The sequence below is a fragment of the Lasiosphaeria miniovina genome (assembly GCF_030549165.1).
Source record: "Lasiosphaeria miniovina strain SMH2392-1A chromosome Unknown B0T26scaffold_1, whole genome shotgun sequence".
Classification (NCBI taxonomy): domain Eukaryota; kingdom Fungi; phylum Ascomycota; class Sordariomycetes; order Sordariales; family Lasiosphaeriaceae; genus Lasiosphaeria; species Lasiosphaeria miniovina.
In genome coordinates, this window is record NW_026848220.1 from 5,836,722 (window position 1) to 5,854,771 (window position 18,050).

Here is an 18,050-nt window from a genome sequence, read left to right on the forward strand (position 1 = left end):
GGCAGGAACTGTGGCCACGCGGCAGCTGCGGAGATAGTGGCCCAGTATAGACCTCAGCGCCGGCAACGTCGGATGATTCTGCAACACCTGCTCGATGCGTGCGCCGAACTGCATCAGGAGGAGAAACCGCTCGAGCCGGGCCGACTCGTCCAACGTGTCGGGGCTGAGGAGCACCTCCCACACCCCGTACGAGGGCCGCAGGCTGTACACTTCGTGGGCGCCGATCTCGCCTCTGCACAGCCAGGCGAGCGTGCAGATGTCGAGAGGGGGTCTGGCCTGCAGGGCGAGCTCGACAATGTTCGTCCTCTTGGGGACTCTGTTCCACTCGTCTAGGTGGAGCGCCTTCGCCCGGAGGCAGGCCACGCCGTACGGTGATCCTGGCCCATCCATGTTGCGCGTGCGCGACTTGTTGGAGATCAAGCTCTGCAGGCGATCATGCAGCTCCTGGACGTCGCCTTCACTCTTCTTGGGCTCCCAGGGCCGCCAAGTGCGCCGTCTTCCCCTCCACCATGCATCGAACGCGGCCGACTGTTGCGATTTGACGCTAGGCGCTAGAGAGCGTGTGGGTGTGACGCCACTATCGGAGGTGCTCTGTGTTTCCTCACTCGAGCCAGGCCGAGGAGATGCTGCGGGAGGGGCCGCAGCCGAAGCGTCAGCTGTTGATGTAGGGTCGGGCGATGCGGCGGGAGGGGCTGCAGCCGAAGCGTCAGCTGTTGATGCAGGGTCGGGCGTGGTGACGGCGGTGTCGGGTGTGGTGACGGCGGTGTCGGGCGTGGCGACGGCTGTGTCGTGGTTCAATGCCGTGCCATGCCTGGCTTCCAGCCTGCTTTCTGCTGCCTTCATGCCTCGCCACAGGGCGCGGGCGGCGCGCTCCGTCCTGCTGTAGAGGTACTTCCACGGGCGTTTCTCGACACGGTGTTTTGGTTCAGCGATATCTGGATCGGCGTCGAGCTCGTCGGCCAGCAGAAAGCCCTCGCACACGGTGCTATCCACCAGACGGCCGACGTGGCGAACGAGCGCCGCCTTGCTCCCCATCGGGCTTCTGTAGCCGCCCTTGGGGTCCATCTCCTTGAGGTGCCCGGGGAGGTGCACGCACGGGTTTCCCCCCCCGTCTTCGGAGATGGGCGGCTTGTTGCCGCGGAGCGTGGGAGAGAAGGCGCTCCAGACCAAGGCCCCGTATACAGTGCGGTCAAATGACATCAGGGTCTCCCGGTCGTGTGTCTTCACCAGGGGGCCGAACCAGTGTGGCCGCCAGTCTGGGGTGCCTCGGTACCTATATCTTTCGGTAGCTGCTGTGTCAGGATCGCCGCCTGGAGGAGCGAATGAGCGCGAGTGGCCGAGGTCGCAGAGCTTGGCCGTCCACCTGGGGCGGTCGCTCGAGACAAGCACATTTCTCGGCTTGAGGTCGCCGTGCGTCATGTTCAGGTGGTGGAGGTGCTGCAACCCGTGCCCAATGTCGATGCACAGCCCGCGTACGACCTCGTCCCTGTCGATGCCCTTGATGATGTGAAATCGCCGCGATTCGCGCAGTGTCCCTGGCGTGTCGACTCCTGCTGCACCGTACCCATGCGCGGCCTCGGCCTGGAAATCCGCCGCGTCCGCGTTCTCACCACCCACGTATTCGTTCAGCGTGGAGCCCGAGAGAGAATGGCTCTCGGGGCGGGCGGGGCCTTGAACCGTCATGTAAGGTGTAGACACGCCCTGGTCCCCGGATCCAGGCTGCAGCAGTGGCGTCGAGTGCTCCACTCGGCCGAGCTCGGCAAGCGACTGCGGGTTGTGGTGGCCACTGGCCGAGGGCTCGTCGCCAAACAACTCGTACAAGAACTCCTTGAGATCGCCCTCGGCACGCTTGAAGACCAACAGGGGCAGGTGGAGGCTGAAGGCGGACAGGTCGGTCGGCGGCTTGGAGAGGCTCTGGATCCATTCGATGGTGTCGAGACAGAGCCCCCAGCCCTGGAGCTGGATGATGTTGGGGTGGCCGTCGGGCAGTTTGGAGAAGGCCTGAATCTCGGCTGCGGCCGAAGCCAGGTAGTTCTCCAACCGTGGCCTGGGTTGGCCGGGCGTTGCGGGCCGCGACTGTGGCCCGTGGCGTTTGATGGCGAATTTGTGGGCGATCCACCCGGGCGAGTGGCTCTTTCTGGCTCTGAGGATTTTCTCCTCGGCCTCTTTGTTGGTGCCCTGGACATTTCCCTCGCCGCCGTATCCCAGGCTCTTTGAGAAGTCGGACCAGGAGCGGAGCAGTTCCGGCCCCGGGATACCGCTGGCTCTCAGCGTGTCAACCATCTTTTGCAGGATCTCGACGGGGTTGTCGTCTTGGGCGCAGTCCCTGGCCGACGAACGCTCGCCCTCCCTAGCCGACGAATACTCGCCCATGGAGAGGTGGCGTGAGAGGCTAGGAGGCCGAAGAGCGGTCCGAGGACCCAGATCATCTGCATCGTCACTTGCGCCGGCGACGTATGGGCCAGGAGCCTGATCGGTGGTGTACTCCGGTTCGTTTAGCTCCTCGTTGGGGGTCACGATGAACTGCGGCTCGTCCCCTGTTTCCCTCAAAGCCGGCGTCTGCAACTCTTCGTGGAACCGAGGTCGAGCCAGGCCGCTTCGCGTGCTGCCGGTGGAGCTGGTTCTCTTCAGGGCCAGACGAGGGTGCTGTCGATGGATTGAGGTGTCCTTGGTTGGTGATGGCGGAAACATGGTGCGCGGCGTCGGCTCAGGCTCGAAGGCGACATCTCCAAACTGCACATGGCTTGTCCTGATTGACTTTGTCCTCTTCAATGCCGACCGGCGCTCCTTGGAGGGGGTAGGAGGGGTCGGAGGTGGTTCGGGGGAGTAGAGCGTGGCGCTGGGAGAGACGGACATATCCATGGTGATCGACATCGGCAGACGCCAAGTGCTCTAGAGGGAGTTTTAATCTGGTTGAGTCTCAGTATAATTAGAGAGCGGACACGCAGAGGATATGGCCCGCCCAGCCTAATAATTCCTTGGACCAAGACTGAACACGAGGTGGGTGCAGTGTGCTTCGGTTTGCTCCAAGTTCGGTTTGCTCCAAGTTCGGTCTGCTCCAAGTTCGGTCTGCTCCAAGAGCGCGCCACAATCGAGGAATGGGAGGAGCAGAAATCATATCAAGCGGCCGCCGGCATGTCCGAAGAGTCTAGCGGGCGACAGACAAGCGGGCGACAGACAAGGGGGTGAGAGTGGGGGTGGGAGCACCATGGCTGGACGGCCGGCCTGATCACGGCAGCTTCGGTCAGCCGCGAATATCCTGCAGGATGTGTAGGCATTGACAGCGCAGCTCGTCGAGAGAATGGGGGAAAAGGCGGCGAGAAGCTGGAGGCCATTGGCCAGAATGCGGTGGTGGTGAGGGAGGACGTGGCGCGATTGGATGTTTCCTTGCTCCTCACTTTCGATAACCATGCACGAGCTGCTTCGGGCTGGGATGGAGTCTGCTCATTGGATGCAACATTCGGTCCCCGGACCCATGAGCTGGATGTTTGGTGTGCGCAGCGAGCGAATCCGTAGCCTGGTTTCGCTGCGGCTCCCTTGGGTGAGCTCGGTAACCTGAACATGCCTGCCTCCCTCACCTCGAGAGATGAACCCGATCCCCCTCGAGAGTGATTAACCCGATCCCCCTCGAGAGTGATTGACCCGATCCCCCCTCGAGCTATGCCGGCCACGAATTGTGTCGACTTTGGCTCCTACATTTGCCAGCCACGAATTGTGTCGACTTTGAATTGTGTCGACTTTGGCTCCTACCTCTTGCAGGCGTGATCTGCAACCTCGTCGCCAATTCGGGAACCCGCACCTGAAGCTGCCATAGCCAACATGGCGGACCCCTTGAGCATCGCCACGGGCGTCTTGGCCCTCTTCCAGGGCGTCTATCTCACGTCTAGGTTCGTTTACCGGCAAGTCTTGGTCGCGAAAGGCTTCCACGCCGGGAAGGCCGAGATGGCGGGGGACTACCGCTTCCAGATCGTGCGGCTCAGGACATTCTGGATCGTCCTGACGCGTGAGATTGGCCCCAAGACCACTGCCAACTCGCTTGCCGGTCTTCACAAGGCATGTCCAGTATCCACGGAGCGGGGGCGGACCGGCGGATCGGCGCATGGAGACCACAGCACTGACACACTGATTAGGAGGTCCTGGGGCAGGTGCATGCCGTCATGCTAGACATTGCCACCGGGCTGAACGCATACGCGACAGTTGCCAGAGAGATGGATGAGGAATACGCAAGATACTCGGAGAGAGCATTCGTCCTCACCGATGCCAGCAAAGCGCTGCTGGAACTCCCGCTCGACCTCGACGACGCTGCCGGGCCGACTAAGGCGGAACGCGATGCCGAAAAGTGTGCGGCAGAAGACGCAGCCGAAAATTGTGCGGCAGAAGATGCAGCAGCAGCAGCAGCAGCAGCAGCGCCCAACGCCAAACCCGAGCCCCAAGAGAGGGGTTTCTGGAACATTTTCGGCAAGAAGCAAGACGAGAAGCAGGCCGACAAGCAGGTCGACAAGCAGGCCGACAAGCAGGCCGACCAGACCAGGTCCGGTGTCCGGTGGAAGGAGATACCGCGGGCGTTTGCTTGGTGTTTCGAGGTAAGGCGGCTGCGGAAGTCGCTCAAGGTGCTAACCGGCAAGATCGACAAGCTCCTACTGCTGGGCCCGTACCTGGTCGCGACTCTCGACCACAACAGCACCGTCGGCCAGACAATTCAGACGGCGGACAGCGGGAGGGCCTTCCAGAGCTACCGGGCCCACCTGATGCTGCAGAAAAAGGCCGCTGACGTCAAAAGCGGCGTGAAATGTAAGTGTAATTATCCAATCCCTCCTGTCTCTCTAGTTCACTGCTAGGTCTTTGTTCACTGCTAGGTCTCTGTTCACTGCTAGGTGACGTGAGGCAACTGGTGCTCGTGGGCCGTGGCTGACACGCACACGCAATGCTAGTGACCGACGTCGACGAGTCATCGTGGAATATCATGCAAGCCTACATCGCCGACTCGCGCCAGACGTCGACCCGTATCCTGGTGGAGCGCAAGGTTTCGAGCAACTTCGCGCGCAGCAGCATGGACCCGGCGGCGGTGCGCGAGAGGAGCGAGGAGGTCAAGTTCGCGCCGCAGCTCGCCAGCTTCCTTGCCGTGGCGGGCCAGGAGTTCCTCGACGGCGCCACGCTCGGCATCCTGCCGTTCAAGGGCTTCGCTAAGGACCCGGCGCCCAACGGCTGCTTCACCTTTGCCTTCGGATTCCCGCGCGGCACGCTGAGCCGCGCGCCGCCCAGCCTGCACGAGCTGATCGTCTCGGACCGCAAGGCCCACCGGCTGGGCCTGCCGGCGCGCTTCCAGATCGCCAAGGCCGTGGCGCAGTGTCTCGGCACGCTGCACTCGGACTGGTGGCTGCACAAGCGCATCAGCAGCCGCGTCGTGCGCTTCTTCTTCCGCCAGAGCCACGGCGGCGGCGGCGAGTCTCTCGACACGGCGGCGCCGTACCTAACCGACTTCGCCTTCGCGCGGCCGACGTTCGGCGTCTTCTCGGCCTACGAGAGCGTCGACAGCGTGGTACACGACATCGACCGCGACGTGTACCGGCATCCAGAGCGCGTCGGCGCGCCGCCCAAGGCCTACTACAACCCGATGCACGACGTCTACTCGCTGGGCGTGGTTCTGCTCGAGATTGGGCTGTGGCGCACGGCGCGCCAGCTGTACGACGACGACTTCAAGGACGCTCAAGGGGTCACGGGGATTGATGTGACGAAGGCGTTCCTCAAGCGCGCCAGAACGGAGCTCGACCACCGCATGGGGCCCGCATATCGCGACGCCGTCGTGCTGTGCCTCGACGGCCGCAAGCTGGGCAGCCACCAGGGCGGCAAGAACTTGCAGTTTGGCATCGAATTCCAGAAGCAGGTCGTGCAAAAGGTCGACGTTGCCTGCCTGAACGCCGTAGCTACCGGTGACTTCGTGGACGACGATGCCGCGCCCCCGTCGTATGAGGATGTCGTGCCCGTGCGAGGAAAGCTGCCAGCTGGCTCCACCTGAGTCGGCTTGTGCCGGAAGAAACCGGCGGCATGGATCAACCGGCAGCATGGATCAACCGGCAGATGGATCAACCGGCGGCATGGATCAATCGGCGGCATGGATTTGATGGCGCACATACTGGCCACCTGCGGCCTGACGAATTCAACAAGACCCATTCGACACGCAAAGTAGGGTATCGAGGCCATGGCTGCCTCTCTTTCTTCCTTCTAATAGAAGCACTCCTTTTACCGCGTCCTACATGCCGTCGTACTTGACATCACATCTTGAGGCCTCGACACTAGACCCGCGTGGACCATGGTGCTTGGGACTGGCAAATCCGGTAGCGACAAGACTGTGTAAGTCCGGTAGCGACAAGACTGTAAGCTAGCAGGAACGGCACAGGGCGGTGCTCCCGGGTTTCCCTGCGGCACTAGTCGCGCGCAGCCGCATGGCCGGGCCGGCGTCGTGGGTGGTGCATGAACCTTGGCCTGTTTTTGTCAGGGGGCACGAGCCCGATTGGCGTATAGTCCCGTGGGCCGTTAATTTTATGCTTGTCTCTCCCGGCAAATGCGCCGCGCCCGCATTGTCGCCGTCACCCCCCCCCTCCCCCCTTTCCCCCCCCGCCTTCCCCCCCCCCCCCCCCTGGCCCCTCCCCTCTGGCCCCCCCCGGCCCCCCCGGCCCCCCGGCTAATCCAGCCCGCGGCTAGATCCAATATAGATGCGGCTCTTTGGCCTCCGAGAATGCCACCTTGTACTTTGAGCTTGGCAGACGCCACCACCACCGGACAAGACTACCTGTGATCTTTCGGTGTCTGCTGCGTGTTGAGGAGAGAACAAGCTTGCCTGTCTTGTGTGGCCAGCTACCTGTCTTGCGTGCAGCTACCCGTCTTGCGTGGCCAGCTGGCGAAAGCACGCACACAGTTTGATAATTATGGCCGTTGTTCAAGTTCCTGCTCTCCCAGCTGCGGTGGCCGCCAAGGCCCTCGTCGGCCAGCCCCCGCCCCGCAAACTGACCAAGGAGGAGCTGATCAGGACGCACAAGACCCATCTCAAGAAGCAGGACCTGTCGCCCGACGAGGCACGGCCAGTCAAGCAGCCCGTCCTGTCCGAGGCCTACCCGGCGTCGACGAAGTCGATCCGCGATGTCGAGTTTGTCTGTCCCCCAACATCTGCCGAGAATAGCATTCGTCCGAGAAGCATTCGTTGCTGACTTCTTCATGTAGATGCCCCTGAGCGAGCTGCGCGTGGAGACGCACCACCGCGGGCGCGGCGTCATCGTCAAGGTGATCAGCCCGCCGTACATTGGGGCGGGGGCCGTGAGCATCGTCGAGGACGGCTTCGGCAACGTCGACAAGCTGGCCATCTACAACCAGCCCGACTCGTCCATCCTGTCGGCCGTGCCCGAGGGCTGCGTCGTGGCCGTCAAGGAGCCATACTACAAGCACAACGGCGCCGAGCACGACTACATGATTTGTGTCGACCACCCGTCCGACGTGGTGCTGTTGCGATTCGCCGACCCCCTGATCCCCGAGCAGCTGCGCCTCGGCCCGCTGCTCAAGTCGGCCGACGAATGGCGTGCCGCAGGTGACACGGCGTTCATCGAGAAGGATCTTCCGACGGCCGTCTTCTGGTGCGTCTCCGAGGCTTGACCTTGCATGAGAAGGAGGAACCCCCAACCACGCTGACACGGCCTAGCTATACCGAGGCACTGGAGACGTCCGAAGACGAGAAGTTCAAAGCCCCCGTCTTCACCAAGCGCGCCGGCACCAACCTGCTGCTGGGGCGGTACGACGCGGCCATGGCGGACGCGCTAGCATCGCGGACGGGCGGGCCAGGGGACTGGAAGGCGTACTACAACGCGGGGCGGGCTGCGTACGGGCTGTGCCAGTACGCGGCGAGCCGCACGCACCTCGAGCAGGCGCTGGAGCTCAGCTCGGGCAGCAGCAGCTCGGGCAGCGGCGGGATACGCAAGGAGCACGAGCGGTGCCTGGCGCGGCTGCGCGAGGAGGAGCACGGCGACTACGACTTTCCGGCCATGGCGGCGTCGCTGAGCCCCACCGCCGTGCACCTCGACCGGGGGTCGTTCCTGCGGCGGACGCGCGTCGACTCGTCGCCACACCACGGCCGCGGGCTGTTCGCGACGCAGGCCATCGCCGCAGGCGAGCTCGTCTTTGTCGAGAAGGCCACGCTCATGCCCAACCAGTACGAGCCGTCTCGGGCGTCGGCCGCCTTGTACGCCATGACGGTGCGGCAGCTGTGCGACAACCCGTCGCTGGCGCAGTCGGTGCTGACGCTGTACGCGGGCGACGGCGTGGCGGGCTCGCGGACGGGAGCAGAGGACACCATCATCGACGGCAGGCCGGTGGTCGACGTGTTCCTGGTCGAGGGCATCCGCACCAAGAACTGCTTCAGCGCGCCGCTGTCGACCGTCGAGGACACGCGGCCTGCCGCGCCGCCTGGCCACATGGCCAAGGGTCTCTGGGCGCACGCCAGCCACATGAACCACAGCTGCGTGCCCAACACGATGCGGTCGTTCCTCGGCGACATGCTGGTCAGCCGCGCGACGCGCGACATCGCCGCCGGCGAAGAGGTCTTCCAGCAGTACGTGCCCGTCAAGTCGCTCGTCAACCTCCGCAACGCCGAGTACAAGGCCGGCTGGGGCTTTGAGTGCGGCTGTACGCTGTGCTCCGGGGAGCGCAAGAGTCCCGCCGCCAACCTCGACCGCCGCAGGGAGGTGCTCATCGCCGTCGAGAAGGCCTGCAACAAGCGCGGCCCCGGAGCGGGCGACAAAGGCATCGTGCCCAACGCCGTCATCCGCAACATTGATCGCCTCGCCCAGAAACTCGAGGACCTCCACGAGCCCGAAGTCTACGATGGCCTGCCGCGGCTGACGCTGATCTATCCGTGCAACTGGTATGTGATTTTATCCAAGCTCCAAATTTTTTTCTTTTCTTTTGTTTCTTTTCTTTTCTTTTCTTTTCTTTTCTTTTCTTTTCTTTTCTTTTCTTTTCTTTTCTTTTCCCCCATTCCTTCCGTGTCTGCCATCTGGGCATGTGTATATCTCCGTCGCTGTAGTAGTGGTAGTCCTTCCGTGTGTCTGCCATCTGGCATGTGTATATCTCCGTCGCTGTAGTAGTGGTATTCGATTGCGCGTGGCAATTGGGAAATCAGACACGAGATCGAAGGGTCGAACGAAAGCGGCAGCTAATTTGGATCGGTGGCACAGGCTTGTGGGAGCGCACCGCGGGCGGAAGAACCACGCCAAGGTTCTCAAGTACGGGCTGCGGGTGCTGCGCAACTTTGGTTTCCGTGTGCCGCTCGAAGAGGGGAGCGCCTGGGAGCCGAGGGACATGTACACGCGGCCGGGAGACGTGTCGCTGATGACAATCCACGTCGTGGCCGCGCTGCGTAAGATGGCCGAGGCCCACCAGGCGCTGGGCCAGTCTGTCATGGCTGCGCGTTGCACCGAGGCGGCCGAGTTTGGATTTCTAATGGTCACTGGGTTCAAGAACGATCCGAGCATCATCGAGCCGTGAGGGGAAGCGAAAATGAGATATTGTGTGTTTACTTGAGGTGTCTTTTTGTAGGTAATCATTGAGCCTGGTCTTGAGGCCTACGAGCGAGCGTATGATTTTGGGCGGGAACTAGGTGTTTTGCGGCTCCTTCTTTCCGTGGCGAGCAGCGGCGGGAACAAGGCGTGGCTAACTGGGCCGTGACATGCGGCGGCGGTCGGGTGCTTTACAGGGCACGTTCACAGGGCACGACGGGCTGCGGCATGGCGAGACACAAAGACTGCGGCATGGCGGGACACAAATACAGCAAAGATAAGCCTGAAAAAGCAGAAAGAATAGAAGTTTCTTCTTCTCCATGTCACCACATAGTGCGGTGATCACAGTGAAAAAAAAAAAAAAAAAAAAAAAGATTGTTCGCGTTACCTGGAGGCAGTGTAATACCAGGAGCACAGTGGTCTGCTCTCGAAGAGAACACGACCGGGTTTTCAAAAATTGATTCAGTATGGCACGAGTATGATAAGGATTCGCCGAGAGCACCATAGAGAAAAAAAGAAGGGAAAGTCGAGGGAGAGAGGGCAGAGGCAAAGATATTTATAATGAACCAGGTTAGTCCGTGCACGGCTGCGAAAAACGAGGGACCCACCTCTGGCGGCTGTGTGGTCCCCCTGATGCCTTGCCCGGCGTCCTCAGGCGCGGGCCGTGACGTCAGCCGGGCTGTGGGCGCTTCCCTGTTATCCTGCCGACCTGGGGACGCCGCTGGGATGCTACTCGCCCTCCCTGGGGCTCAGCTGGGACAGCTGGGACGGTTCTGGGATCTGCTTCTGCCTCCATCTCTACCAGACCAGGCACTGCCTTGTCGTTGGCGTCCATGGAAGCTCCTTTGTTGACTTTGTCTGTCTTCCCTCGTTCCATGTTTGCCGTCACTACCGACGCTCACCAAGCAAAGCACCGCTCTGTCGCAGGGTTGTCTTCCACTGGCTGGACTCCCGAAGTTCCTACGCACAGGGCAGTCTTCCGTCCCCCTCTCCCGTCAGCTAGAGCACTTTGTTTTCCTTTTCGGGTCCGATCATTGAGCAACTACAAGAAGCACCACAAGCCGAAACTCCAGCAGCCTCCAGCAGCCTCCAGCAGCCTCCAGCAGCCTCCAGCCACCCTTCTGCAGACTACCGTCCAGCTGCCTAGCATAAACCCCGCCCAGGCACCACAGATAAGCACCCACACACCACAGCGCGATTTTCACAACCTCAAACTCTTCATCGCTGACCCCCGATCTGCAGAGTCCCATGTCTTCCCCAAGACGTCGCTCTCCACCGCATTCGTTAAAGACCGGATAAACTCGAGACCCTGATCACAACCTGCAATCATGTTTGACACTTGTGCCAAAAGTGACTGTCACTGTCATGGAAGAACGAAACTGCCATGCCGTGTCTTACGTGCCATTGTTTAGCAAACGAGAGTCGCTCCGATCAGCCCCGGAGGACTTGAGGAGACGGGTTTGTTCAAGACGAGTTCGTGGGCAGAATACTAGGAGCAGAATGCAAGAATCAGAAAGAGACTTTATTCCGAGACTGTGAGCAACGATAGCCAATCGGTCGCTGGCTGATGTGAGAGTGTAGTACACGAAAACCACCCGCGAAGAAGTCCCGCTGCAACGCCCTCCCCTCCCTTGAATGTCCAAACCAAACCCTCCAAAGCCCCAGCTCCAGACAATATCCCCGACCCGCTTTTTTTTCCACCCCTGCCGTGCCCTGAGATGCCTCTGTGTCCGCGATGCCGTTACCGAAGATGGCAGCAACCATTGCACATCCGAGAGGATTGGTGATGAGTGTGTCGAATTCCGGGAACCGAACTGAGAGTGGTCGCAAATGAAGATGTGCATGCCGCTGGGCCCCATGAGCCTCGGTGATCTTGCGAGGACCTGTCGACTTGTCTGGAGTGCTTGTCGTGCACGTTCAACATGTGACGAGCTGTGTCGTTGTCTCCGGAGCTGTCAGGCTGATGACGGTCGCTGACTGTCTCCCGCAAACGAAGTGCATGTCGTGTTGGGTGTGGGCAATTTCTGGTGCTTGTGGCATTAGCTGCGTTCTTGCCTGCTGCACTCGTCATGGCAGAAGACGGAGCCGCTGTCAAGTCATTGTGCGCAAGTCACTGGATGAGGCACTTACCTTGCATTGAATGACTCTGGGCCACCACCACCGTCTGTTGTGACTGGTGGTGACCTCCACCACTCTGTTGCGGCTGGTAGTGGAGGCCACCACCGTCTGCTGTGGTCTGGTGGTGACCTCCACCACTCATCTGTTGTGGATGGTGTGGTGACCTCACCATTCCTCTGTTGTGGTTGGTGGTGAGGCCACCACCGTCTGTTGCGGGAGGTGATGGCCTCACCATTCATCTGTTGTGGTTGGTGGTGAGGCCACCACCGTCTGTTGCGGGAGGTGGTGGCCTCACCATTCATCTGTTGTGGTTGGTGGTGAGGCCACCGCCGTCTGTTGTGGTTGGTGGTGAGGCCACCGCAGCCGCTGACCGAAGCTGGAGAGTGACTGATTCAAATAATAACTCACCCTCTGGTGTGGGTGATTGCCGAAAAAAATGTAAAAGGAAAAAATGAGTGTTGGTTAGGAGGATGGCTCGGCCGTTTTGTTTGGGAAGAGAAAAGTGTTTACATGGTCGCTGCTAGCGCGTCGAGTCATATTTTTGCACGCCCGAACCACATCCAACAACATCCCTGCTGCAAGCAGGAGCCATGGACATGAGCGATTTGGTTACACCGTTGACTCCTGGAGTTGGTCAGCGGGATAGGGACTGTAATCGTCGCGCTTTCCTTCAAGAGTATTTCTACTGGCGACTTGGACTTTCTACCTCTTGCTCCCTCTTCCCACACTTCCCTTCCCGTCCGTATCTCAGCGCCAGGTTTCCAAAGGTACCTTGAATCTGTACCATTGCAGTCTTCGCGCCTTCCTTCTCCATTTCCTTCACGTCGACGAACGTAGCCGACCATCTACTTGCCGAGTTCCTATCATAGATCAACACGTCTTTAGTGACTTTGGTGACTTGGTGACTTTGGTGACTTGGTGACTTTGGTGCCATCTCCTAGTAGGCGAATCTTGGCGATACTTGGTGATTACAGGGTAGAGGAATGATCCTCCTTCGTGTGCTTTCACGGGTAATGGAGCGTTGATCAGAGCTGATCAATTGCCCTCCTACAGCCGTACTCTTCCGTTACCCGCAGCCTCCCCCCTCAGGTTGATATCCTCGCTTTCTCCAAGCCACCTGACATGCCAGTTTTCAGTGTCCAACAACATCAACTTTGTTCTAGTGCCTGTCAACATGTCAACAGCAATGGCGGAAAATTCAATGTTCAAATTTAGAATCAATTCAGGCTTCTATCGTGGCGAGCTACCGAGGCCAGGGTGTGGACGTCTACAAGTGTGTCGAACCCAGCCGAACCTGCCAGTGCTAACCAGTAGTACCAGTTTGAGTTGTGCGGGTGCTGTAAATCAGGTACTGGGTAACGGCTCATGCAGCCCGAGGCAGCTCCAGCCGCCAACCCTGAATTTGCATGTTGCCTCCAGCCGTTTCGCGAGCTGGTTTAAGACCACACTAGCCGACGGAGTAAGGAATGAAAGATCGTAAGTGCCAGTAGATCTGTTGGAATGTGGGCCTCGAAGAAGCCAGGCGGAGGATTTGCAGCCTACTTCACGGCCTACCTCGCAGCCTAAATCGCGACCACTTCGCGGCCTACTTCGCTACCTATTTCGCCACCACAATAGCAGTATAAAAGGGGGCTTTCTGGCACTGCCAGAAAGGGAGAGGAAGAAGATATACAGAACAATCCATCACTTGACCACCAGTTTTCGGCGTACAGTTACGCCCTGTTACGCCCTGTTGTGTCCAGTACCGGTACCCTGGTGAATCCAACAAGATCTAGTCAGGCTGGCGCACACAGCAGTGGAAGCCTTTGAGCTTGGGCCACCCCCTTCTCAGCCAGCGGCAGATCTGGCGGATGACGCCTTGGGGCACCTCTTAGCAGTCTGGAAGCCCCACCTGCTTTGCTCTCCCGGTTCCCTCCAGCCTCAACATTCAGGCGTGGAATGATACAGGGGGTGTTCCTTCCTCAAGCAGCATTGAATCTCCAGGCCCTGGAAGTTCGCAGGACTGGACCTGGACACAGGCTCCACGGAGTCCTTGGTTCTCGTGCGTTCCTTCCGTTGCCCCAGCCTGACGCTGACTCCTCGAGTCCTCTGTCTGCTGCGGCAATCACGCTGACTCCCCGAGTCCTTTGTCTACTACGACAATCACTACTACCCTATACACGATAGGGATTGACTACCGCACGTCTCAAGATTTGACGCGTATTCATCGACATCATTATGGGCTACTTCATGCTTCCTCAACTATAGGCTCCTTCCACACCCCACCCTCCAAGTGTCCTCACTGGTACGGGCCTGTATCTTCCTCGTGATGGCGTGATCAGATGGCTGCTTCCTGCCTCTACTTCCTGCCTCTACTTGCACTCCATACATGTTCCTGTGCACCCTGACCGACACGTAGGTGCCTGAACCTTCCGGACTTGTGGTTCTTCCCTCGGGCGCCTCGGCCTCCTCGGCACCGCTACTGTAGGCCAACCCACGGCGTAATTTCATACCCAGTCATGTTTCATACACAGTCATTTTCGTCTCTACCAGACCACGTAATGTGCCAAGAACAGTGACCAGCCAAGGGTAAGCGCTTTCCACTTCGTCCTTTCACCTGAATTCAGCGACCCGTTAGAGCTTAGGTGCTGCGGAAAAAGTGCTGCGGAAAAAGGGACACGGACTGTTCAGACGATTATCGAGTCGCAAATAATGCACATGTTGGGCCCAGATTTGATTTATTTCGGTTAACAAGCATAGAAGCTGGGAAACGAGGTCGGCGGAGTGAGTCCACTGACTTTAGTACTGGACTACATCCAGATTGTGTTCCTCAAGGTACAGTCGGGTACCAGTGCCTAGGAAAGCGTTTTCTGTCGGCGTATCCTTCTTAATCTTGCCTCTCCAGCTGGACACGAGACGCGAGCAGGTAATGAGCGTTGCTGTCTGCTTTTTGCGGCCGGGGCAGGGACGCAGGATAGTCCTTTGAAACCTGAGCCGTGTTGCAATTAGGGGTGGCAAATTATGTGGGCCCCGACGGTCTTCTAGGCATCAGATGAACTTGCTCTCTGGCTCCGATTTTGATTGGCGGCGAGTCAAGTCCCGCTTGTTCTCCGAGCGACTGGTTGCCCCACCCTTCTCGCAGTCACCGCTCCAGGACGCGAGCAGCTGCTGCCTGTAGTTAGTTCGGGAAGGAACGGGAAGGCAGGCATGGCACGACAGCACTGGCACTTCTTCAAGCAGTCCTCACAAGTTTTGGCTCCGCCCCTTTCCATTGTCCTCTTCAGGTACCGCCAATTTATTTCGTCCGGTTTCGCCCCCGTTCTTCCGACCTAACGCGTGTCCTTCTGTCACCCGCGGGCCGTCTTTGACAGAGAGCTGTGCCGGGAAGCCCTATCGATGCCTTTTTTTTTCGGCGATCATTTACCTTGCGCCCTCGTTGTCTCTTCCTTTCTCAGACAATTTTTCGACACCTTGGCAGTCTCCCACAGCATCCTCAACACGTTTCTTTGCACTCCAATCTCCCGCTCTCCTCCGCCTCTTCTTCTTGTTCTTCTTCCGACCCAACACGGTCGGCCACTTTGGCGGTCTGGGTCCTGATGGATTGCTTCCTGAATTTGCCTACTCTGGATCAGGTGCTTGGCATGTGTGCAAATTCTCTCGTTCCATTTCTGTTGTGGCATTTCACTGACTTTATTAGAGCCGCAGGGTCATCTTACCGACGCCGGCAACACGGCTACAACTGTCTGACGCAGGCAACACTCCTACAACGGTCCTACCAGGACTTAACCTAGGCAACCGCCCGATGACGACAGACTTCTGCTTCTTTCAGCAAACCTCCAGTCATACACCCCACTCAACACGGCTCCATTCTTCTTGTGCACCAGCATGTCGTCCAAGCTCCTAGACTCGCCCAACCCATGCTCTCGTTCCCGTCCACTCAGGCCAACTGAAGCGATAGCGCCGTTCCTCTAGACACATTTCAGCAAAATCACAGGCAAAGAGGACTTGAATTGGTAGAAGGCCGCTAGAGACTGCGGCCAGTCGGGTCGATACGTCCGCAGTTGAGGGCTAGAACTACTAAAACCTATTTCAAGAGTTGGATCGACGTTGGATGAGTTCTTCTTGGCCATCTGGGTTTCTCTTCTCTCGGACGCTTTCCCGGCGAGACCTGCTGCAACCACTACCAGGACCGCGGCAACCACTCCCGGATTTGCATCACACCGGAAATTCCGAGAGCTCAATCGCTTCCGCAGTGACAACCTTGTCATGGGTTGCGCTCTGGACACGCACTCAGGAGGAAGCTGGATCGTCTCACCCAGAGCCAGAAGTTGGCTCTGATGGCGTGAAAGATTGACATAGCCAACGCGATGCGAAGAGTTTCTGTCAGATGGAATGGCCTAGAAGGTTCTGGAATCTATGGTGCGTAATCTTCGCCACTGGGTTTCGTCATGTAATTGCCACATAAGGAAGTATAAGAGAGAGAGTATTTTGTGGAAAGACTGGAGGACGAGAATAAGAGCAATTCACTCTGGTGCACACAATCCTAGAAGTGCTGTTGCAGTCTGACAGTTTCTTCAGTTGAATAGGCTGTTGCTGTCGATTACCGCAAGTACAGCGGCGGGCCGAGAAGTTTGATGCGGCCTTCGACAGCATCATTGCCCACAACAATCTCGGCAGCATTCCAAGCATCATCGCCAGCAGCTTCGAAAGCCGCATCATCATCAACATTACTGCCAAAGTATGGCTGGTTACTATAGCTATAAGGCCCTAAAGTTCAGGGCACTGTAGTGGTTGTATTGGTGCGGTTGTGGCACTGCACAGTATTGTGGAAGCAAGCATTGCACTCACCACTCTTTGTACTCACCACTCTTTGTACTCATCACTCTTTGTACTTACACTCCTCATAATACAACTCCTCTCTGTCTTTTTCAGCACTTCCACCGCCCAAAAAGACCCTGACCACAGGGCAGAGTCCCCTGTGGCCCACGAGGTAGACTGCTGAGCACAGTCCTCACAGTCTAAGTGGCAGGTCTGTAGCAGAGTTCTACAGGTCTGCAGCAGTCAAGCTGCTTACCTCAGCGCCTTCTACAAGGCACTGTTGTACCAGACCGTAAGGCACGGTTCCCTGCGATCTACCCTGTACTTGGCTCCCCAGCCTACGCTAAAACGCTTCCACTTCGCCTGCCTGCCACACGCAGTACAACAATTATCATTATCAACATCATCATCAATGTCATCACCATCATGAACACTAGCACCACCATCTCTTGCCGAGTGACTCTTGGGGTTGGTGGGGAGATTCTCCGAGGGGCGGGAGCCAGTGGGTTGAAAGACGTGTTTTTTATGGGAGGTTTGGGGGAGGGTAGGGGTGGGGATTGGGTTGATGGTGAGTTTTCTTGTCTGGTGTTCGGATCCCTCGACTCGTTGGAGATTGGACCCCTCCGGCAACATTGCCGAGCCACCTGCAGCGAGGTTATTTTGTGAGAGTGGGCGTCCACTCCAACGAGGTCACTTGGCGAGGGGCGGCCCCGGCGGCATTTAGCGTGGAATCGGGAGACTCCAGTAAAAGTGTCTCCCTAACCCTTCTCCACGTCAAATGCTGTCGGGGACCGAACTCGCCTAGGGAGACTCTTGAAATATACCAACTTCTTGGGTCGAGGTTGATAATTGATTACTTCACCTCATGCATGTTCTTTAACGCCCCGACGTGCTGCTCCGTTGTCGGCGTCTCTAAGAGTCTGTGGTTCTTGATTGCCATGATTGCTATTAGACGCAGTTGGTCTGGTGTACCAGACTAACTTCCCCTCCATGTCCCACTGTAACACGTAAACTCGACCAAGAACTAAGCAATGCAGTTTGGCAGTCATCACATGTTGCCGCTGTTCTTTGTACGCGGGCTGTGGAGTGCCCATTTCTTTGTTCCTTACCCCTTTTCGTTGCGGGGTTACGAGGTGCCCCTTTATTAGTATACGTGATTAGGCACTCGGAACATAGTGCTTCATTCAAAATTCTCCAGTGCGTCTGAGGTGTTCCATACTCTATTACTGCCCGCCATTTGGATGCGTTCAAACCTCAGCCCATGTTTGCGTGCAACACTCGTGTTTCCAGTGGAGTCGACCCTGAACAGTCACAAGATCTGACGTATGGTCGACCGAAGTAAACCCTTCATAGGTCAGGCCGTTACACGAACGAGGCTCTTGTCTGCTTGAGTCAGGTTGTCGTACCATCGTCCCTGTTCATCTCGTTCCCACAAGTGGCAGGCTACAAACTTTGACGCCGGGCTTCGAAACTCAACGCATCCCTCCTGAATGTGCAACATTCCTGCTTCATCTCCTATATTGCTATAGAATATATATATCGGCCCATCAATATGTCGATTTAAAACTGCTTCCCTATTTACTTAAAACATCA

The 18,050-nt window shown here is 58.3% G+C and overlaps 3 protein-coding genes across 3 annotated transcripts; all 3 read left to right on the forward strand.

Annotated features, from left to right (window-relative positions):
* Window positions 1-3,819: 3,819 nt before the first annotated feature.
* B0T26DRAFT_670890 (uncharacterized protein) lies at window positions 3,820-6,016 on the forward strand (the record flags this gene model as incomplete). The annotated part of the gene is made up of 3 exons (XM_060439240.1): window positions 3,820-4,062; window positions 4,131-4,791; window positions 4,932-6,016. The coding sequence occupies 3 exons, from the start codon at window positions 3,820-3,822 to the stop codon at window positions 6,014-6,016; spliced, it is 1,989 nt and encodes a 662-aa protein (XP_060303497.1).
* A 910-nt stretch (window positions 6,017-6,926) lies between these two features.
* On the forward strand, window positions 6,927-9,531 carry B0T26DRAFT_746502 (uncharacterized protein; the record flags this gene model as incomplete). Its single annotated transcript, XM_060444700.1, has 4 exons — window positions 6,927-7,148; window positions 7,219-7,625; window positions 7,691-8,908; window positions 9,222-9,531. 4 exons carry the CDS (start codon window positions 6,927-6,929, stop codon window positions 9,529-9,531), a joined length of 2,157 nt encoding a protein of 718 aa, XP_060303498.1.
* A 739-nt stretch (window positions 9,532-10,270) lies between these two features.
* B0T26DRAFT_77343 (uncharacterized protein) lies at window positions 10,271-10,896 on the forward strand. The gene has a single exon (XM_060446574.1). It carries the CDS (start codon window positions 10,376-10,378, stop codon window positions 10,853-10,855), a length of 480 nt encoding a protein of 159 aa, XP_060303499.1. The 5' UTR covers window positions 10,271-10,375; the 3' UTR covers window positions 10,856-10,896.
* The last annotated feature ends 7,154 nt before the right edge of the window (window positions 10,897-18,050 follow it).